Below are 22,761 nucleotides of genomic sequence, written 5' to 3'. Positions count from 1 at the left end.
GTACTTTTTCCTTTGGGAAGGTACCATCTGTGCAGTCTGCAATTTTGTTGAAGAAAGATGTTGAATCTATTTAATATTTCTTGAAAAAGAATTGATTTCTGTGCATTTTTTTCCACACTGCATCAAATTAAGGTTGATTACGTCGATTAAGCATCATGAGGTGGAGCGTGAGGGGTGGTTCCCTATTTTTTTATTTATTTATTTTTGTTGTTGCTGGGAGTTGGAACCCTATTAGTTAGGTTGCTTAATATTTATGCTAAGTACTCTTTAAAATACCAGAATAGGGAGGATGGTGTAGGTCTAAGTTTATTAGATTGATCAGTATTGCTGAACTATGAAATATTTTTTTTTGCATACAGGTATAACAGAATAGCTTTAGTGTAGTTGTTGTTTTAAACTTGAGTATGAACTTATACAAAATGCAGCAAGATATTTAAAAAAAAACTGTTTTGTTGATTAAAAAAAACACTATATCGGATTCATATTGGTATCGGCAGATATCCAAATTTATGATATCGGTATCGGACATAAAAAAGTGGTATCGTGCCATCTCTAGTGGACAGTAGACAGTCTATCCAGGATCTACTCTAAAATGAACAAAATCAGCCAAAAATACACTTACTGCCACTTCATATAACCGAAAAAGCAGGTATATTTAAATTTTAATGCATTTTTGTCTCCAAATTCTGCATGTCTACATTTTTTTAGACATTTCTTTTTTTAATTAGTGAGTGATGGTTTACCTGTAATTGCATTTCATACATAACGTAGGCATCTTCATTACTGATCTTCTTCATCTCACTGTCTTTCACCGTCTTTAATAAATTCAAACCAATGTGACACTATTAAATATGATTTAATGAGGCACCGTCTGATGAGGCGATGTTAAACAGATGGTTTTACAATCCCATCAGCGAGGAAACATCTGGCGCAGTGTCTGCTTTCTCATCCCACCGATCACTGTCTGAATGTTGGCAGAGAGCTGATGAGAAGATGAAACAGAGTCACGCGAGCCATGGCATCTGCGTGAGCAGAGATGCTAGCATGAGATGGAGTCATCATGGTAGCTGGTCAACCGTCGGCCAAAATCCTGCACGTCTGAAATGCAAATCCACCTGTGTATTAATTCTAAATAGAAAAGTAGAACTAGTGCTTTCTATTTATCAGTCACGCTCCGATGGATGCAACAGAGAGCAATTTGGAGTATTTTGCCCAAGGATATTTGGCACACAGCCTGGAGCAGCCAAGGATCAAACCACCAACCTTCTGATTAGTAGGTGACATGCTCTACCTCCTGAGCTACAACCTCCTCCAAAAACGGGGAAAACTGTAGCTCATACTCTGCGAGTTTAAATCATTATACAATTAGATCCAATAGAAGTTCAGACTTTCAGTTTGTTTGCCACTTTTTTCAGCTGTTCCTCTCTTCTGTACTTTTTACTTTTTTCCTGGGTTTGATCTGTCCTAACACTTCTTTGTCACAACAGGGTTGTTTAGATGTTTTCTACCAGTCTGCTCTTCTTGTTCTTGAATCTTGTAACCCAATTCATTCATGAAGATGTCTTTTGAACGTAGACTATAGACTGTAGATATGTTTAGCTTGGTTTTATTACAAGTTTTTCTCACAACCATGGAAATAATGTAATCATACACTTTGTTGTTTTGTGTGGTCTGTCATGGATTGCTGTGTGGCAGGCAGGATGAGGACCCAATCGCAAAACTCACAGACTCAGGGGATGAACTCAAAAAGCAGCTTTATTGCTGACAAAAGATGACCGGAAATACAAAACTAAACTGGGAAAAACTAACATAAAGCTCACCAAGGAACACAGGGGAATCACACATAACATGAGGGAGAACGCGACCCAGAACTGAGGGAGACGCAGACATAAATACACAGAGGGTTAACGAGGGAAGTAGGAGCACATGGGGAACACAGGTGACACTGATAATCATAACGAGACATGGCAGGAGTGAACACAACACTGACGGGAGACGGGCGAAGTAAAACAGGAAGTACAGAGGTTCAGACAGGAGGAGAGAGAGCGCAGGGAGAACACAGACATAACGGGCTGGGGAAAAACATAGAATAAACACAAAGAGAGACGAGGGCTCATGAATACCCACACTGTAAAAAAGAAAAAGTTGAGAAAACTTTAAATTTCAAGGCAACATGATGCAAGAGATTTTTGAGTTTTCTCAACTTCTGCCAACTGTAGTTGACTTAACTAATATTTTCATGTTCTGCCAACTTGGATCTACTTGTTCACCTAATTAGGATAATCCTGTAAGTCTAACAAAGAAATTCTGGTTCTAATGCCATGTATTTCTGCCTTCACCAAACAAAGATATTCCTGTTGAATTAACATACAATTATTCCCTCCAAGGCCATGTATTCCTAAATTCACAAAACACAGATATTCTTGTTGAATAATCATACAATTCTTACTCCAGTGAGTTGAAAATTTACCAATATTAATAAAGAAAAATGTATGCTGTTATCGTACTTGAAAAAACACTCAAACAGATATAGAATAAAACAAAGCACAACTGAATGTTATGTAAAAACGTATTTATTTTTTTCAACAGTGCTTTCAGTATATTTCAGAAGGTCATGGGCAGTGGGGTGAATTTCTGTAAAAAAGCAAACAAACAGAAAAAAACGTGTTGCCAGTTTCTTTAGGGTGCTTTGAGCACCCCAGCAGAGACATTAAAATTCCAGAGTCCAGAAAAAAAGAAAAGTGTCCAGCAGCTTAGTCATTCACGTTCACACCCTGACTGTCCTGTAAAAGCTTAACTTAACTATTGCACACTAAATAGGGTAGTGCAACAAACAATTGCCTATGTACCCAGACATTGACATTTTACATGAGCTTACGATGATGAACTACAGAAGTCAAAAGTCATTAGAAATGTTACCATCAATGAACAGCGAACTATCAGGTAAAATACCAGTTCCATGCTTCAGGTGGAGTGAAAAACACTATAACAAATCTTTTAAAATCCTACAAGACAAAATTTCACCATAGATTCTCAATAATACAGATTCATCTGACTAATATTTACATTTCAAATAATCACTTATTCACTTCACCTTCATATTGACCGACCAGGTCAAAATGAACCATTCTGTTTTGACTGTTCCTTCTTTTCTCCCTTCTTCCTTTCCTCCCTCTTTCCTTCACTTATTCCTAATTAATTTTAACAGTTCAAACACTAAATATGCAACTCTTTGTAACAGGTGAACGATTATATAGAGGGAAAGGGGTTGAACTACTGTTTTTTTTTTTTGTTTTTTTTTTTACATGACTCTACAATGCACTTGAACATGTTTAAGAACAAGTTAAACTCATGTCTGGCTTCCCCATTAACAGACACAGCAAAAGCTTTGTTTTTAGAGACCTTATGCGCTGTGAGCATCGAGAGCCACCGAGTTCAAAAAAGATGCCCTGAATTGCTTCAAAGGTAAACTCATCTGCTTTGGATAATCAATGTTGAGGGCATACAGAAGGCCAAAGAGGTATGCCAAGGCAGTAGAGAGGTCTGGAATGTTATGTAGCACGATGTCCCCTTCCAACACAACAGCCTGTTCTCAAACAGAAGTATTGGCATCATCATCTTGCAGGATGGTCAGGATGGCAACTGATGCACCGTTCAACACTGGTTCCAAAATGTCAGTGTCCTGAAGAGAAGAAAAGTAAAATATGAATTATTGAAAGCTAAGAAAAATTAAAGACAAAGTACATTTCTAAAGATCTTAACTTTAACCTCTATACCATGATGCTCATTTGACTCATGGAGGTTTTAAAAAGAAAAAGCTTATTTTCCTTTAATTAACGGCACAATATCTTTCACCAACCAACCTTGTGCTTGTGATGAGTTTTGTACAAAAATATTTTCTGCTGTTGAACTCCCACTAAAAATGCCCAGGTGCTCCTCAGCAGAAAAAAAAGCAGCGAGAGTTATGACAACTGCAATCCTCACCATAAAATTATCTGGACTGCACTGAGGAAGTGGACATTTCCATTTTGGATTAAATCATCTTTTAAAAACATCTCATAGCAATTAGTTTTGCTTGCATTACTTTTTTGTACTTACTAAGCACTTCAGGAAAACCTGTGTTGCATCCTCTCCGAGGAAAATGGGCAGGCCTCTCAGTGCTGCTGTCTTTCGGTGGGACACAATGTCAGATATCTAAAGAGTATTCAGTGGAAAACAAGCATTTAAATTAGTATAGTAACATGGTGTACCTACACACAATGCAAAATCAGAACTCTTATAGTAATGAAAATAAAATACAGATCAGGCCCAGCAACATGTAAAACTTAAAAAAACAAAACACCATTTTAACGATTTTACTTTCTTTTTACAAATTAAATAAAATACCGCCAAATAAAAACAAAGTAATGACTGATGACATTCATTTCCATTGATGTGTTTTGGCTGAAGCCAACATTTTTTTCTGTTATGACCAAGGTATACTCTCTTCTAAAAATGTCAGGTAAAGGAGCACTTACCTGTTCATCAAGTTTATCCAAGATGTCTTCCATGTCCTCACCAAGAGCTCCCTTCTTAGACCGGTATAGTTTCAGCAGGCCAGGCACAAATTTGTCGAGGGATGCATTGAACGTCCCCAGGAGGTCTTTGCTTGTGATCCGATGAAATTCTTCAGATATCTAAACAAGACAATAACCAAAATATTGCCATTTATTCAGCACAGAAAATTTCTGGGTAGCTGCCTTGTACAGTCTGCACCATGTTGTATGCCTGACTGTGTTATCAACCGCAAAATCTACTTCAAAAATCTCTCATGAATACACATTTTGCACAGGAATAGAAACACCCTCCACAAAAAACAGTATCAATATGCAAATACATATTATGTTCACACTGAAATGTGGAATTTTTGTGGATTTTTACTATTGAGTGTGACCTTGAGAGGTGTGATCGTAATGCTCCAGGTGTTTTAAATACACATACACAGTCTGTGTGAATGCATGGCCAATGTGCACCTTGTCCGTGATGAAGGCGGAAATGTTTCAAAAGAGTCTCTTGATTGGAGCTTGTGAATTTGCAAAATCGGCATTGCATGAAACCCACCCCTGAAACACAAGAGACATAGTCAATTTTGCCAAAAGCACTTTTGCAATGGGATAAAACATCCATATCTAACACACAGAAGGAATCCATAGATGCAGGAGCTGAATACATCAACAAGCCAAAACCAGAGACATCATGAAAAAAATATGTAAGGAATCATATTAACTTACATATAACCACTTGTCTACTATATCAAGTATATGATTGATAACATACATGACATGTAACATAAATGCAAGCTTGAATTCAAACATTTGTTTTGTTACTATGTTAAAAAAATGCAATAACTCTAGAAAAAATAATACTATCTGTAACACAATATACATCAACAACACACAATCATTCCTTAAATATTGTCTCCTTCCCCATTATGTAAAAAGCTCTGAAAATGTAGCAATCTTATAATATAGAGCATGAAGTACAACTTTAATTTGCGTGTGACAATTAACTTACAGTACATTAGGCAATCTTACACCAGCTGACAAACTGTCAAGTCAGCTTTAAACATTACTTTAAAGTAACAGTGCTATTGAAAAAGTGAAAAAACAATATTAGACAATATGCAAGTTACTTATATCACTGTCATATAATTGGCGCACATATCCTACACCGACCCATGAACGCGTCTCCATGACAACGCGTGCTTGGCCCAGTTTGTTGTCAAGGTTAACATAACGTTTTCATGCAAAGATAACATTGAAACTGGTTACAAAACGGGTAATAAGCTAATAAGTTTTACCATGGCAGAAGTGCTGTAAAAAGCCAGTGTGAGATACCGTCATTTAGTGATGTCTGTCTAAATATCAGAGTGTTTAACATTAAACATTACTTTTTGCGCTGGGCCACTACTCTGAGCTAAAACCTTCAGAGGCTGCTTGTAGCCCGATTACGACACAGCGGCGCCACGAAGGCTGCCCAAATTCATAGTGGACTCCTCTAAATGTGTCCGAGAAATACGTCCTCCTTACAATAAGCATCACTTAAAATGTTTGCAATATTGAAACATTTCAATATAATGTAGAAAAAAAACGAGAAAAAAAAAGTACGGATCGGACTCCCCGATCCTTATTGCGCATGTGCAAATTCTACCTGTGGAATTAGTTTTAATATTACTCTTTCTGGGTCACAAAATAAACTTTTAAGATATTTTCAGGCGTTAATGTAGCTGTGTAAATTGCTAATATCTGTTCAGTTTATTAAGACAACATATGCTTGCAAAAGCGCTCCGACGTTTTCGGAGACGTCTGTTACCCACCAGCTCGATAGCTAGCCGGGGGGAAATCAATTAAGTCACTTAGATAACTTAAAAATGCTATTGTTGGCCTTTTTCAGTGTTTTACTAGTTCCATCCTCCCGGGTCCTCAGGAGGATGCAGCCTAGGAGCTTGTAGAAAATCTTAATAACACATGTAGTTAGCTTACCTGCTAGGGTAAATGGTCGGAGCTCCAGCACCTGTCCAAAAGAATTATACACTCCAACTGCAGAAGTGAAAATCCTCAATGGTCGAAAAATTGCAATTTACATCCAAATCTAGCCACGATGGTTCAAATTTTCTTAGGAGGTTTTTAGTCTAGAACACATGGTAAACCACTATCACACAGCTCAGGTCTGCTCAGGCTCAGTTGAAAGTTCGTTTGGTTTAGTTCAAACTTGTTCAGACCACATGTGCCAGTCATCTACGGGGTTTCCCACTGGTTCCCAACTTGACTCAGAAACTCTGCTCAAAAGTTGATAATCTTTGTTATGCTGTCTAGAAAATCTTAGTTAGGACAACAATGAAAGAAATTTGTTGGGTAGACAAGCTTTTTTAGGTTGTAAATGGAAAGTTTTATTTCTAAGTCAGTTTAATTTAAAAACTTTAGTGAAATCAACAATTGCTAGTTATCGTTTTTACAGTGCAGAGGGGCACACAGGGGGTAAGAGTCATGAAGGGAAAACACTTGGGGAACAACACACCAGGGCAACTCAGGAAACATGGCCTAAATAAGGAACAAAATACAAAAATACATGAGAACTAAGAATACTGGGCCAACATGGCCCAGGACCATGACATCACCCCCCCCCCCCCCTCAAGGGCTGGCCCCCGACAGCCCAAACCCGAGAACCGAAAGACAAGAAAAAAGAGGAACAACCCACCCAGGGCGGGAGGCGGGGGACCAGGATGGAGGGAACGAAACCAAACAAAAGACAAGGAGCACGAGAACAAAACTGAGTCCACAAATACACAAAACAGGGCAAAACAGGGAAGCAAATGTCCAAAGAGGTCAGAAGGTCAACCCGGGAGGTGACAGCGCAACAGTTCAGTTCGGCTGTTCCGGGGGCCGGCCACGTGTAAAGTGGCAGTGGCAGCAGAGCAGGTCCGGAGGCCGGCCGCGGGGAAGACTGCGGCGGCTGTAGAGCGGGTCCGGAGGCCGGCCGCGTGGAAGACAGCGGCGGCGAAGGAGACGACGGAGCAGTTCAGGGGGCGTGGAAGACAGCGGCGGCGGCGGCGAAGGAGACGACGGAGCAGTTCAGGGGGCCGGCCGCGCGGAAGGCAGCGGCGGCTCTCCAGTGTCAGGCGTACTGGCCGAGGCCCGGTGGGCACAGGACCAGTCGAGGCAGGACCAGACGAGGCAGGACCAGACGGACCAGACGAGGCGGGACCAGGCGGTGGCGTGGCAGCCACAGGCGAAGCGGGGGCCGGACCAGGCGAAGCGGGGGCCGGACCAGGCGAAGCGGGGACCGGACCAGGCGAAGCGGAAGCAGATGCTGGAGCTGGACCAGGCGAAGACGAGGCTGAAGCAGATGCTGGAGCTGGACCAGGCGAAGCTGAGGCGGAGGCCGGACCAGGCGAGGATGCAAACTCTGATGAAGCTGGACCAGGCGAAGACGGGGCCGGACCAGGCGAAGACGGGGCCGGACCAGGCGAAGACGAAGACCCGGCGGCGGCCGGACCAGGCGGAGCTGCAGAGGCTGGACCAGGCGACGGCAAGGCGGCCGCAGGTGGCAGCTGGACGGGCTCCTCGGGCCCTCCAGCCGACGTGGCGTGGGGCTGAACGGGCCCCTCGGACCCCCCAGCGGAGACAGGAGGCTGAACGGGCCCCTCGGACCCCCCAGCGGAGACAGGAGGCTGAACGGGCCCCTCGGACCTTCCAGCGGAGACAGGAGGCTGAACGGGCCCCTCGGACCCTCCAGCGGAGACGAGGAGGTGCTGGCCGGGCTGACCAGAGCCACCAGCGGAGACGAGGAAAGGCTGGAGAGCTTCTCCTGAACCCCCAGCGGAAACGGATGCAGAACCAGCAGGTGCGGGGACCTCTGGCTCAGTGGACGCTAACTGTGGCGGCACAGGGCACGCAGTCGGCTTAGGATGCAACGGCTGGGGCTGTGCAGGGCAAACAGTCTGTCCAAAGTGTGTCAGCACCACGCAGTCCCCAGCTGGCGGAGAAAGCTCACCAAAGCTTCCAGCTGAGGTGGGCAGTGTCTGAATGGGTTGCTGAGCAATGAACTGAGCTGATGACTGTGCTATCGATTGAAGTGCAAGTTGTAGTTGTGGTTGTAGTGATGGTGGGACAGCAGGTAGTTGAACCGGTGACTGAACAGGTGACTGACTCTTGGCTGCTCTCCTCCGAGGAACAGGAACGGGTGCTGGGCCTGGCCGAACACCAGTCATCCCCACCCGAGAAACAGATACGGTGCAGGGACGAGATGGGCTCTGGCTGCCTTTACCCTGGGGGCCGGTGTAGGTGCAGGAGCTAGCTGGACCTCTGCTGCTCCCACCCGAGGGACTGAGACGGGTGCAGGAGTCGGCAGGGTCACAGTGGACCTCGCCCAGGGAACCGGAACTGGCGCAGGCATAGGCTGGGCGTCCATCAACCCCACCCGAGGGGCAGGTACGGGTGCCGGGATGAACGGCGCCTCTGCCAGGCTAGGGACAGAAGCAGGGACCAGCGGGACCTCAGCCACCCTCACCCGAGGAACTGATACGGGAGCAAGGGAAAGCCAGGCCCGCGCTGCCCTGGTTACAGGAACTGGAGGCGGAGAGCGGAGTTCGGGAGCAGTAACAGACACTGGGAAAATCAAGTTAGTGGAGCCAAACACAGTTTTAGCAAACAGAGACTTATGGTGGGCTGGTTCTAGCAACTCTGCTGTACTTAAGTTGTCCATGTCATGATTAGCAGCCTTAGAAAGAGTGAGTTTAGGAGCAGTCACAGGTACTGGAGAACTCACACAAGCAGCATCTGGATAACCTGGATGTGAAACAACACTACACACAGTTGTACAGAATGTAGTCCGAGACGTAGCACACACAGAGTCCATGGAACTTGGCGCACAGAGTCAAACTGACATGACCAGGGAACAGAAAAGTTAACCTGTGCAACCAGCTCTGCAGTGCTCAAACTAAAATCCTTTGCCAGTCTATGTATAGCAGATGAAACCTTGCGGCTCTTAACCTTAGCAGGCATTGAATACACAGTTTCAAGGAGTCCACGAGGAAAAACAGAAGCAGTCTCCTGCTTAGCAGGCACGAGAGAAGGTGAGGTTACACAGGTAGCGTCCGAGTTAGCACTTTCAAGTTGTGGCACAGAAAAAACCACAGCCTGAGAAACTGAAGGAACAACACTGGGAGTCACAGATACAAGAGCTGGTTTAAAGAGTAAACTGTTCATAGCAGAGGAATGGCTAATAGTCTCTGTGTCACCTGGCTCAGGCAGAACGCTAGGCGTAGACTTTAAGTTGGCTGGCTCAGCAACACAGGTCTCATTCTCAGTAACTCTTTGAGGAGCTGCGAAAGCAATGGCTGGTTGAGGAGATGGCTGAGAAATACCAGGAATGTCTAAAGACAAAATAGGCTGGAACATGAAACAGTCACTAGGAGGAGCATTAGCTATAGAACACACGGTTTCAGGGGGTATGTGTTTCTCAGCATGCACTGTTACATCTAGAGCTGATGATACTGGTGGTGTGTGGCTGAGCTCAGACTGGGAAACCTCAGAATCCAAAGGCTGAGTAAAACAGTTCTGCGGGGCTACAGTGCTAGTAGCAGTATGTACAGTGGGGCAAAAAAGTATTTAGTCAGCCACCGATTGTGCAAGTTCCCCCACTTAAAATGATGACAGAGGACAGTAATTTGCACCAGAGGTACACTTCAACTGTGAGAGACAGAATGTGAAAAAAAAATCCATGAATCCACATGGTAGGATTTGTAAAGAATTTATTCGTAAATCAGGGTGGAAAATAAGTATTTGGTCACCTCAAACAAGGAAAATCTCTGGCTCTCACAGACCTGTAACGTCTTCTGTAAGAAGCTTTTCTGTCCCCCACTCGTTACCTGTATGAATGGCACATGTTTGAACTCATCATCTGTATAAAAGACACCTGTCCACAGCCTCAAACAGTCAGACTCCAAACTCCACCATGGCCAAGACCACAGAGCTTTCAAAGGACACCAGGAAAAGTATTGTAGACCTGCACCAGACTGGGAAGAGTGAATCTACAATAGGCAAGCAGCTTGGTGTGAAAAAAATCAACTGTGGGAGCAATCATCAGAAAATGGAAGACATACAAGACCACTGATAATCTCCCTCGATCTGGGGCTCCACGCAAGATCTCATCCCGTGGGGTCAAAATGATCATGAGAACGGTGAGCAAAGATCCCAGAACCACACGGGGGGACCTGGTGAATGACCTGCAGAGAGCTGGGACCAAAGTAACAAAGGTCACCATCAGTAACACACTACAACGGCAGGGAATCAAATCCCGCAGTGCCAGACGTGTTCCGCTGCTGAAGCCAGTGCATGTCCAGGCCCGTCTGAAGTTTGCCAGAGAGCACATGGATGATACAGCAGAGGATTGGGAGAATGTCATGTGGTCAGATGAAACCAAAGTAGAACTTTTTGGTATAAACTCAACTCGTCGTGTTTGGAGGAAGAAGAATACTGAGTTGCATCCCAAGAACACCATACCTACTGTGAAGCATGGGGGTGGAAACATCATGCTATGGGGCTGTTTTTCTGCCAAGGGGACAGGACGACTGATCCGTGTTAAGGACAGAATGAATGGGGCCATGTATCGTGAGATTTTGAGCCAAAACCTCCTTCCATCAGTGAGAACTTTGAAGATGAAACGAGGCTGGGTCTTCCAACATGACAATGATCCAAAACACACCGCCCGGGCAACAAAGGAGTGGCTCCGTAAGAAGCATTTGAAAGTCCTGGAGTGGCCTAGCCAGTCTCCAGACCTCAACCCCATAGAAAATCTGTGGCGGGAGTTGAAAGTCCGTGTTGCTCGGCGACAGCCCCAAAACATCACTGCTCTCGAGAAGATCTGCATGGAGGAATGGGCCAAAATACCAGCTACTGTGTGTGCAAACCTGGTAAAGACCTATAGTAAACGTTTGACCTCTGTTATTGCCAACAAAGGTTATGTTACACAGTATTGAGTTGTATTTTTGTTATTGACCAAATACTTATTTTCCACCCTGATTTACGAATAAATTCTTTACAAATCCTACCATGTGGATTCATGGTTTTTTATTTTTTCACATTCTGTCTCTCACAGTTGAAGTGTACCTCTGGTGCAAATTACTGACCTCTGTCATCATTTTAGGTGGGGGAACTTGCACAATCGGTGGCTGTCTAAATACTATTTTGCCCCACTGTAGATGAGTCTGGTGTGAAGCAACAGTCCTAGGTTCAGCTATCTCTGCAGGTAGGGTTGCCAACCGTCCCTTAAAATACGGAATCGTCCCGTATTTAGAAACAAAAGCACACGTCCCGTATTGAGCTAATAAGGGACGCACTTTGTCCCGTAATACAGTGAGAATCAAAAGTAGTCTATAAATTCCCAGCCCCTCTCCTGCTTTGTGACCAATGAGCTGACAGCACACTTATGACAATTCGAGTATGACAATTCAGATTACCGCTCATCTCATTGGTCGAGGAAAGGTCGCTTGCGGAGAAAATACCGGAAGACAACAGATGACCACAACAAGAAGCATGGCCAACAGGGAAATAAACGCCGACACTGCGGTGCAAGTCTCGGATGTCAGTACACTTAATGCTGGGCAGACACTGTGCGATTTTTTTTCAGTCACGTTATTCAGCTCCTGCTCAAACTGCACGATTGACTCGCAGGGGTTAGAAGTTGGTAGGTCACGATGCAGGGTCTCACACTATACCGCCCGATGCTCTGATGCGACCTGAGTGCTCACACTGTGCCTCCATAACATGAAGGTTATAACAGAAATTCTGTCGCTCTCTCTCTCTCTGTCTTTCACTCATACAGACACACCACCACCATCAACTTTGCTAAATTGCTAATGAAAAACATTGTTCAGGCAGCTGTGATTGAGCAGCAATGTAAATCCAACTATTTTCACGGTTGTTGTGGTCGTGATAATTTTGTGATGCCACATCGAAAAGGCTCGGATGAGCTTTCCAAAGTTTTCCAAGTTGTGCCTCCATCGCTTGTGTCCAGATCACACGCTCCACAGCCGTGCTGCAACGTCTTTTTCACGGACGTTTACGTGTTTGCGCGTGAGCAGTGTGAGCGCCTGTGGTGACACCCTCACGAGCGATTGATGATCGGGAGCTGGTTGTGAGGTGTTAATCACTTCTCGTTACCCCACGTATACTACACGACGCACGATGAAGGCCAAAATCGGTCCGATCACTCAAAAATCGGCTCAAAATGGGCCTAAAATCGCACAGTGTGAGCCCAGCATTAGAGCAGCAATGTTTGTTCCCCTCAGAGAAAGGGAAGAATGGGAAAAGGAAAACACCTGGCTGGAAAAAGTTAATATGGGCATGTGCAGTGAATATCAGCGCTATGTGGCCAGAAGATAATATAACTTATTTTGTGTAATAAACAACTGCAAGGATAGATGATTACAACAAATTGATGACTAATACATAAAAGTAATACATAGATGAATAATGATGATGAGTTAAGATGCGTAATCATGGGAACAAGCGGGTTTTCAAACAGGAGCAGCTGATTAGCATTAGAAAAGCTGAAATAATACCTCAACTGAAGCCAATTGTACTAAATGCACTAAATGTGCACTGTTACAAGAATATTTTTCTTTCTATTGTTTTCTATTATTTTAAGTTAAGCAGGACAGAGTTCTTTTAAAGAAAGATTTACTTATATTCTCAAAAGTTAAGCATGACAGGCTTCTGTTTAAGAAAGAGACCTGTTTTATTGTGTTAATGTTGTAATTTTGAGCTAAAAATAAATGGCTAAATTATCATTTGTTTCACATGTGTTCATATCACAAAGAATAGAATATGCATCTACTTAAATCAACTTCAAGTCAAATGGTTAAAAAAAATAATTTCACACACAAAAAAAGAGCTAGAAAATTCACCACACTGGGAAGGGTGAAGACAACTGGGTCGCCCGGCCCTGGCCACGAGGTGTCCCTTATTTATTTTTCAGGGAGTTGGCAACCCTATCTGCAGGTGACACATTCATATCAGCTAAATCAAAGAAAATACTGTGAGCATTACCAGAATCAGAGGGCTCAAAAACACAAAGGCTACTAGCGAGAGCAACCGGTGAATGATCTGACACTGAGGTGCCTCGCTGTACAGTGTCTCTGGAGTCCAAACATAAGGTGACGGAATTATCCGAGTCAGGTAACACAATGGCGGGCAAAACAGAGTTACTCACAGTAGTGCATAGGTCATGAAGTCCGGGATCAGAAAACTTGGGCTGCGAGTGTGACGCACAGTCACTCTCTCCCACAGGTGCAGCCCGCTCAGCAGTACTGGCGCGACGGCGCGACGGGTGTTTCGGTGTTGCTAAGCTGGGCTATGCTTTCACTCTGTTTCTAAATGCACTAGTTTGTTTATTTGGCCACTCCTGGAATTTTTACTCTCTCTCCCTCATGTGTGGTGTTGGGGGGGGGGGGTTTCCAGCCTAATGCCGTCTCCCTCCCTTTCACAAGCATCTCTTTAGGACACATATTTAAAATAACAGTGAAAAAACTCAAATAACTTTGAGCCTCTAAAGATCAGGGACTATGGATAAAAATGACTCTAATTCCTTCACTTGCTCCATTATTAGCAATATATGGTGTGACTGCATGTGAATGTGTGACTGGATGAAGGTGTGGATGAATACATGTGGACAAACAATTTGCTTTTACCAGAGAAAATTTCTGTTTTGTTGACTGGGGTTAGATTATGGGATTATAGTATATTGTTGGGAGAATGCCAAATGCTAAAGGGGAAATATTTTTTGATATAACTCAGTTACCATTAATTGTAGAAACACATGACTGATAATTGTTCTGTTTTAAGTTTATTTGTAAGACACAGATTGGAACATGAGTGGGGAAAACTGAGCATTTTTAGTTTTGTATAGTATTTTGACACATTTCATGTATCAAAATAAAGGGGGGTTTAGGGTGTATTAATTTAATTGTTTAATAATTTAGGATCATTTTAGGACTTTTGGGGTTTTTGATCATTTGGATATGGTAAAACTGAAACTGTTATTTTTATGTTAAGGTTAAAGGATTAAAGAACTGAATCCTGTTTAGAAGATACAATGCCGGTTTTTCAAAGCTGTGAATAAATCTTAGAGGGAAAATTAGTGAGGGTTGAAGGAGGAGAACAGGTTTGATTTCTTTTTTGATTTCTAGAAGTAGTGGTTATAATGTAGGCTTACACAGACAGATATTACACAGAAACACACATGACAGTATTGATTCCAGGCAAAAGGCCTCAAATTCATTTAGCTTTTTGACTGAACTTAAAGAAGGACCAAAGAGGAAGGAAAGCATATATTTTGGTTAAGTCTGATAAATTAGAATTAGAAGGTATTGTTAAATTAAAAGGAGAAAATGAAATAAAAAGGCTATACCAAAAACGGGTTATAACATAGGAAATGTGAGGTTAAAATGAAGTTAGTGTTAACACATAGGAGTTGTTTTAGGCAGCATTTAGCTATGATGAAATGTATACAGGAGTAGTTGCTTATATGCTTAAACTTAATTGATTAAAGTGGTTGTTTTCTTTTGGAGCTTTTAGTAGAATAGGCTGGTTCTAATGATTTTTTGTTAAAAAGGTGGACAGTTTGTGCACAGGATGTTGATGATCAGATAAGGGAAAATAGAGCGAGCAACCGGACGTGAAACCAGCGCTTAAAGAATTTTAAAGTGATGAGAGAGAGTTATTCCCATACAGCTTATGACAAAATTTGATCCGAAGTGATTGATGGCCCTAATCACGACCTTTTGACCTCCCGCCCCTCCCCCCCGGAAGCGTGTAATGAGCGTGACGAATCGTATCCGGAGAAGGGGGGTGGGAAACCCCCCGCGTGACGAATTATATCCTGAGAAAGGGGGGGCGAACCCCGGAAGCGCGCCATCTGTTGCTAACCGTGTCGAATCGCATCCTGAAAAAGGAGGGGTGAACCCCCGGAAGAGCGCCATCTGTTGTTGGGAAAAAAAGTTTTTAGTGGGAGGGACTGCAGCGAGGGAGGAGAATAAAAACCAGAGAGGTGGAGCCCCGTCACAATTTCTAAGTCTCACACACAAGATGGATTCTTTCCTTCTGCAGCCCTCCAGCGGTCCTGTTTACTTGGACGGTGAAGAAATCTGCTCTCCCGCAGAACCCTCCTCGAGCATGGGCGGCAGCAGCAGTGAGTGGGCCTCGTCGATTATCAGCGATACGCCGGTCTCTGTCTACAGTACCAGACCCGAAGCAACCGACACTCCGCGGAAAGAAGGAAGAAGTAAGAACGTCTTCATGTTCCGCAGCCAAATTCCAGCACCGAGAAACTTGCGAGGAGAATGGACTCTGCCTGCTGAGGGTTGTGGAAAGTGGGGCTACATATTCAAATATGAGTCGGGGGAGGTCTGGTTTTATCAGTTGAACGAAGGAGAAAGCTTGACGGAATCGAGCAGCATTGTGAAGCTGACTCCCAGTGACTGGGCCGTGCTGAAGCTGCTGGTTGCGATGGCTATCGGAGAGGCAAATGAGGATTTTCCCATTCCTGAAGAGGAAGATGTTGCCGCTAAAAGACCCCGGAGAGAGGTAGATTCTCCTCCCCCTCCTCCTCCTTCTCCTTCCGGCTCCAATGATGAAGAAGAGCATGATGCTGCTGTTGATGAAAAAGATCCTCCTTCCCCTCCTTCTGTCTCCTCTGATGAAAAAGCGGATACTGCTGTTGAGAATGATGAGGATAAAGAAAAGACCCCCTCTGTAGAGGATGTTTCCTCCCCTGATGAATCAGCTGATGATGATGATGATGATCATCCTCTCGACACAGAAGAAGAAGAAGAAGAAGAAGATGATGAGCCCCTGGCTGAAAAACTTCTAGAAGAAGATGATGAGCCCCCCGCTCCAGAAACAAAAGAGGAGAAAGCAGCTCCTGAGAATAAAGAAAACATTCCCCCGGCTCCAGAAATAAAAGAGGAGAAAGCAGCCGCTGAGAATAAAGAAAACATTCCCCCGGCTCCAGAAAAAGCTACGGAAGAAGAAATAGAAGCTATTCCCCCTCCCCCGCCGCGGAACGGAGGCATACGCTTCAATGATGAGCAACTGATCAAGACTAAAACAATCTTGTCAACCGTCTGGTCTTCAGGAACCACAGCCACGGGGAGATGGAGAATGAGAGCTAGTCTGCGTTCGACTGACGAGTCTGATGCCCCTGACATTTTTGTCTTGGAAAAATTCAACTCCGACTGCGGATTATTTCGCAGCATGATGGTTATACCAGCCAAAGAGTGGGTCGTAAGAATGCTGCAAGTGAGGAAGGATATTACAATTCTTTTTCAAACTTGCCGCTGCTGGAGGGATGCCGTAGGAGTAAGGAAATGTCTCAACTTCTGAAAATCCCCGCCCCTCCCGGACCACGCCCCCCCCCCCCCCCCCCCCTCCTTCTGTTTTAAAAGTCCGATCAAAAAAGCCTTTTTTAGCTCAGAGAGAGAGATGGACTCTGCACCCCTGCTTCGCGATGAGGAGACCGGCTCCACCGATTGTTTTTCTGACGAGGGCGAGCTGGTACCCGACACTCCCGGTTACTGGCCTCTGAAGCGCCAGAGGCGGCAGCGGCAGCAGCAGCATACCGATGAGATGGACGGCTGGGCGTCTTCTTTATTCATCGACACTGTGAAAACAGCCGTGTATCATCTGGTCAACTTGGTGATAAACAAGCACCGCACCGACGAATGTAATGGATGTAAGATAGACCATCCCAGCCAGAGACAACACGAGTGCCTGCAAATTCTGGAGGATGATTTTTATTCCGACAATTATTATAACATCAGAAAGAAACTGCTCACTCCTCGCTTTGTCCCTTCCATTCAACGTCTGCTGATTGCTCGCAACATCAAGACTGAGGATGTTAAAGTCGGGATGGTTGCGGAGACCTTGCTTCATGAGCTGAAATCGGTGAGGAAAGTCTTTGACGCCATCACAGACGCTTATGACAATTTGGTGGGGCAAGATGTGGTTAAAATCGGGGAACTCCGTTTGGTTACGGAGTTTTACAAAGGTTGCTGATTCTTATCCTGCATGCTTCCTATATTTAACCTTGTTTTTTAAACCATGTATTCTGTTTCTTTTTAAAAAAACAAAAAAAAAAACTACCTCGTTTTTAAAATCCTACCTCATTTTTTAATCGTGTATGCTTTAAAAAAAAAAAAAGTATCCTGTTTGTTTGTAACCATTTAACATGTTTACCTCATGTTTTTTTAAAAAAAAAAAAAAAAAAAAAAAGAGTTTTTGTAACCGTTTGACTCTATAACTGTGTTTTATCTCAGGGTTTTGAATAAAAGTGTATTCTGTTTCTTTTTAAAAAACAAAACAAAAAAAAAACTACCTCGTTTTTTAATTCTGCTTTATTTTAATCATGTATTCTGTTTCTTTTTAAAAAAACAAAAAACTACCTCGTTTTTTAATCATGTATGCTTTAAAAAAAAGTATTCTGTTTGTAACCTTTTAACATGTTTACCTCATGTTTTTTTAAAAAAAAGAGAGTTTTTTTGTATTCTATAAGTGTGTTTTATAGGGTTTTGAATAAAAATGTATTCCTGTTTTTTTCGCATGTTAAACCTTCTGGTTTTGAATTAAAAAAAAAAAAAAGAGTTTTTGTATTCTATAACTGTGTTTTATCTCAGGGTTTTGAATAAAAGTGTATTCCTGTTTTTTTTGTAACTTACTTGTATTCTATAAGTGTGTTTTATCTCAGGGTTTTTGAATAAAAATGTATTCCTGTTTTTTTGCATGTTAAACCCTCTGGTTTTGAATAAAAAATATTTAAAAAGCATTCATCTCTGGTTTTTGAATATTGTATTCCTGTTTTCTGCACATTAAGCCCTCTGGTTTCAAAAAAAAAGTAATAATAAAAAACATTCATCTCTGGTTTTTGAATAAAATAATAAAAGCCGACTCCTGCGACGTTATAACGCAGACGAGCTTTTTATCAGAAGACGAGATGGCCGAGAAAAGTGAGATGAAAAAAGTGTATTATGACCCGCATCACCCAGGTAGTTTCGGAGGAGTAAATAGACTCCGACGCGCTTTAGAAGATGAAACTGGTAAAAAAGTTGATATCCGCAAGGTGCAGAATTTTTTATCCGAGCAGGACGCCTATACTCTGCACAAGCCGGCGCGAGTAAGATTTAAGAGAAATAGAGTGTTTGTGACCAAACCCCTGAAGCAGCTTCAGGCCGACCTGTGCGACATGAGACAGCTGTCTGAATACAACGACGGATTCAATTATTTATTAACCGTCATAGACGTATTTTCAAAAAAGGCTTACGCCCGCCCCCTGAAAAAGAAGACGGGTTCTGAAGTGACTGAAGCTTTCGAATCTGTGTTGAGAGAGAGTGAAATACCGGAAAATTTACAGACCGATGCGGGAAAAGAGTTTTTCAACAAGAGTTTTCAAGCTCTGATGAAAAATCACAGCATCTCCCATTTTGCTACCGCCAGCGACCTAAAGGCCTCGGTGGTGGAGAGATTTAACCGCACCCTGAAAACGAGGATGTGGAGATATTTCACCGCGCACAATACCAGACGCTATCTGGAGGTGTTGCCCGACCTGTTAGAAGGATATAACCGCAGTTATCACAGCAGCATTAAAATGGCACCTGCCGAGGTGCGCCCCGAGAACGCGGATCAGGTGTTTCGCAACTTGTATGGAAAGACACCCGCCCGTCCTAAAATAAAGTTGAAATTTAAGAGGGCGGATCTGGTGAGGATATCCAAATTGAGAGGAGTATTTGATAAAAAATACGAACAGAGTTTCACGGACGAAATCTTTACTGTGATCAGGGTCCTTCACCGATCGCCACCGGTGTATAAACTACAAGATTATGACGGGGACCCCATCGATGGGTCGTTTTATGAGCCCGAGCTGCAGAAAGTGAAACTGACCGAGGACAAAGCGTTTCATGTGGAGAAGATTTTAAAGCGGCGCACAGTCAGAGGGGAAAAACAGGTTTTTGTCAAGTGGAAAAACTGGCCGGATAAATTCAACAGCTGGGTGAAAGCCTCGGAAGTGGTAGGCGTATAAAAAAAGAGACCCCTCGCATCATTCGGCTCATTTTTTAAAATTCATCATGCAGTCCGAAGGGTTTTACGTGACCCTGCCTTCCAACGCCAGCAAGGGCTTATTTAAAGATAACGCCAGCGGCTGCTACACGGTGGATCTGGCCAAACCCCTCGAGCTGACCGGAGAATGGAGCGTGGGCTTATGCGAATTCATTTACCCGCGCACATGGTACAATCTACCGCCGGACGCCTCCTACTTGGAGCTGATGCGGACGACGGAGGAAGATCAGCCCCTGGTGATTTTAAAATTCGGCAGGGGAGGTCATTACGGACGCGTTAAAGATCTATTGGATCACCTGGTGCCGGCGATCCAAAAGTACGACCCGTCCTTCGAGGCTTCATTCAACAACATCACCAAACGTCTGGATGTCAAAGGAGTCGGGAGCCATAAAATAAAGGTCTTCCCTCCTCTGGCTTACATGCTGGGATTGAAAACGAACGAGTGGTGGACTCTGTCGAAGCGCTCTACTCCGTATCCGTGCGATATGAACGCGGGCGTATATAACCTGTTTCTCTACACCGACATCGTTCAGTACCAGCCGGTCGGTGACAGTTACTCACCGTTGCTCAGCGTCCTTAACGTGAAAGGCGATTACGGAGACGTGATCAGCATCAGACATAATACGGTCCATTACTTGCGCGTTTCTAAAAAATACATTAAAACCATACGCGTAGAAATTAAAACGGATCGCGACAGATTCGTGGATTTTGTTTACGGGAAAACGATAGTCAAGCTGCACTTTAAACCGGCTTGAGAATGGCGGCGCGTCTCCCGCAGGACCCCCACCGTTTTGTGAGGTATTATGAGGGGCAGGTGGGAGGTTCCCTTCCGGGTTTTTACGGAGCGCCCGTGATGTACGGCAGAGGGATAGGATCCATCTTCTCCAGACTGTTTCGTTTCGTGTCTCCTCTCTTCAAATCCGGGTTCGCCGTAGCTAAACCTCACCTGAAAACGGCCGCAACCAATATCGCTACAGACGCTGTGAAAAGAGTGATGGGTAAGCTGACAGAGCCTCGCCAGGAGGGGGCGGGGGGTATGATGGTCCTCTCCCGCAGGAAGAGGAAACGCCCTCCGGGCGAGCGGATTAAAAATAAAAGCGTCGGAGTAAAAAGTAAATCAGTCAAGGCTGGCAGTGGGAAGAGAAGGAAGCCCCAGAGGAGCTCGGACATATTTTAGAAGAAAATAAATAAATAAAAAATGTCTCTCTTACACAAGAAATCTGCCGAATGCACCCTTGCCGAACTGGATCTATTTTCGGCTCCCATGACCCAGCTATCCATAGAGGATAAAAAATATCAAGAATGTCAGCCCCTCTCTGCTTTGAACGACAACTCACCCATTGAATTTTTCATCCCCGGAGACGGGGAAAAGTATCTCGATCTGAACGACACCATGCTCCATCTGAGAGTGAAAATTACGGAAAGGGACGGGAGCAACATCCCACCCGATGCGGGGGTAGCCCTCATCAATTATCCTCTCAACACAATTTTCAGTCAGTGCGACGTTATTCTGGGGGATCGATTGATTTCGCAGTCCAGCGCCACCCATCCTTACAGGGCCATGATCGAGACGCTGCTCAACTTTTCAGAAGACACTCTAAAGAGTCAATTCAGCGCCGGTCTGTTTTACAAAGACACTGCCGGAGACATGGATTCTATAGTTATAAGCAACGGGCCGAACAGAGGGATAAAACAGAGAGCCGTTTTCACGGCCGAGTCGCGAGAAGTGGACCTGCTGGGTCCCCTCCACGCAGATATTTTCTTCTGCGAGAGGCTCCTGCTGAACTCTGTGGATTTGAGAATTAAATTGATACGCAACAGCGATGCCTTCAGTCTGATGGGAACTCGGGATTCGCAGTTTGCTCTGAAAATAACTTCGGCCTCTCTGTTTGTTAAAAAGGTCACTGTCTCGCCGGCCGTCAGGCTGGGGCACGCCGCGGCCCTGATGAAAGGAAACGCCCTCTATCCTCTTTCGCGCGTTTCTGTGAAAACCTACTCCATCCCTGAAAATTCCAGGATCTGCAACCAAGAGAATCTCTTTCTGGGAGCCATGCCAAAATACGTGGTCCTGGGCATGGTTCATCACGACGCCTTCACCGGGAGGAGGGATCTGTCACCTTTCAACTTTAGACACAACGATGTGGAGCATCTGGCGTTGTGTCAGGACGGCAGGCAGGTGCCCGCCAAAGCTTTCCAGCCACAGTTTGACCGCGGAAATTCGGTCAGGGAGTTTTATCACATGTTTTCCGCCACGGGGAGACACCTCAAAGATTTACCTCTGAGCATCGATCGCCGGGAATTTAACGAAGGGTACGCCCTTTTTGCCTTTAATCTGGAACCCAGCGAGGATGCTGACGCCCTGTCTCCCGTCTCCAACGGGAATTTGAGGCTGGAGATGAGATTCAGAGTTCCTCTGCCTCAGACCACAACTCTCATAGTGTATGCCTGCTACGACTCAATTCTGGAGATTGACTCTAAAAGACAGGTGCTGGTGGATTATTACTAAAAAAAATATATACACATGGATAACCTTCAGCTGGAGCACATTCTACATCGCGCCTTGGGAGACGTTTTCTGCGGGGTTTGGGCCTCGGACCAGCTGGCCTTTTTGAGGCGCGACTTTAAACCCCCCGCCTACTTTATAGTAAACACTCACCCCTCGCACTTGAGGGGAGAACACTGGCTGGCTCTGACTCTGGAAAAGGACGGTTCCTCCACTTTTTTTGACTCTTACGGATTCCCTCCCGACTTTGCTCACTATCCCTCTGTCATCTCAGAGTTTCTGGAAGACCGCTCTGACAAAATACTCTATCACAATCGTCAACTTCAGCACCCTATGTCTGTCGTTTGCGGGCAACATTGCATTTTTTATCTATGTCACAAGGCTCAGGGGTTATCCGTCGGTAAAATACTTTCTCTGTACTATAACGATGTGTTTAAAAATGATGACATGGTGTCTGACTTTCTGAAAGGACGCTGCCCCGCTCGCTCTCGCAGAGGTCATCACGGGGCGTGCTCCTTACAAAAGTTTAAAGATGTGTGTATCGAATAAAGAAACGTAAACAAAAAAAAAGTTTGTTGCAGCGTTTTTTTTATTTCATTTGTAAACAAA

The 22,761-nt window shown here is 44.3% G+C and overlaps 1 protein-coding gene and 1 long non-coding RNA gene across 2 annotated transcripts; one reads left to right on the top strand and one right to left on the bottom strand.

Annotated features, from left to right (window-relative positions):
• Positions 1-2,707: 2,707 nt before the first annotated feature.
• On the bottom strand, positions 2,708-5,229 carry LOC146650654 (uncharacterized). The gene is made up of 3 exons (XR_014907943.1): positions 4,518-5,229; positions 4,099-4,194; positions 2,708-3,682 (listed from the first exon to the last, which is right to left on the bottom strand). It is a non-coding gene; the product is annotated as an uncharacterized LOC146650654 (long non-coding RNA).
• A 15,684-nt stretch (positions 5,230-20,913) lies between these two features.
• Positions 20,914-22,155, top strand: LOC146650653 (uncharacterized protein F54H12.2-like). Its single transcript, XM_085384486.1, has one exon. It carries the CDS (start codon positions 20,914-20,916, stop codon positions 22,153-22,155), a length of 1,242 nt encoding a protein of 413 aa, XP_085240612.1.
• Positions 22,156-22,761: the final 606 nt, after the last annotated feature.

Source organism: Rhamphochromis longiceps, linkage group LG16 (genome assembly GCF_057381845.1).
Source record: "Rhamphochromis longiceps isolate RC_006_pf linkage group LG16, R_longiceps_female_GT1.1, whole genome shotgun sequence".
In the NCBI taxonomy this organism is placed as follows: domain Eukaryota; kingdom Metazoa; phylum Chordata; class Actinopteri; order Cichliformes; family Cichlidae; genus Rhamphochromis; species Rhamphochromis longiceps.
The sequence above is the reverse complement of the archived record's forward strand: the minus strand, read 5'-3'. Positions and strand labels throughout refer to the sequence as shown.

What these genes read in the sequence shown, in the direction of transcription:
- LOC146650653 (XM_085384486.1), top strand. Translation starts at nt 20,914, where the DNA reads ATGACCCAGCTATCCATAGAGGATAAAAAATATCAAGAATGTCAGCCC.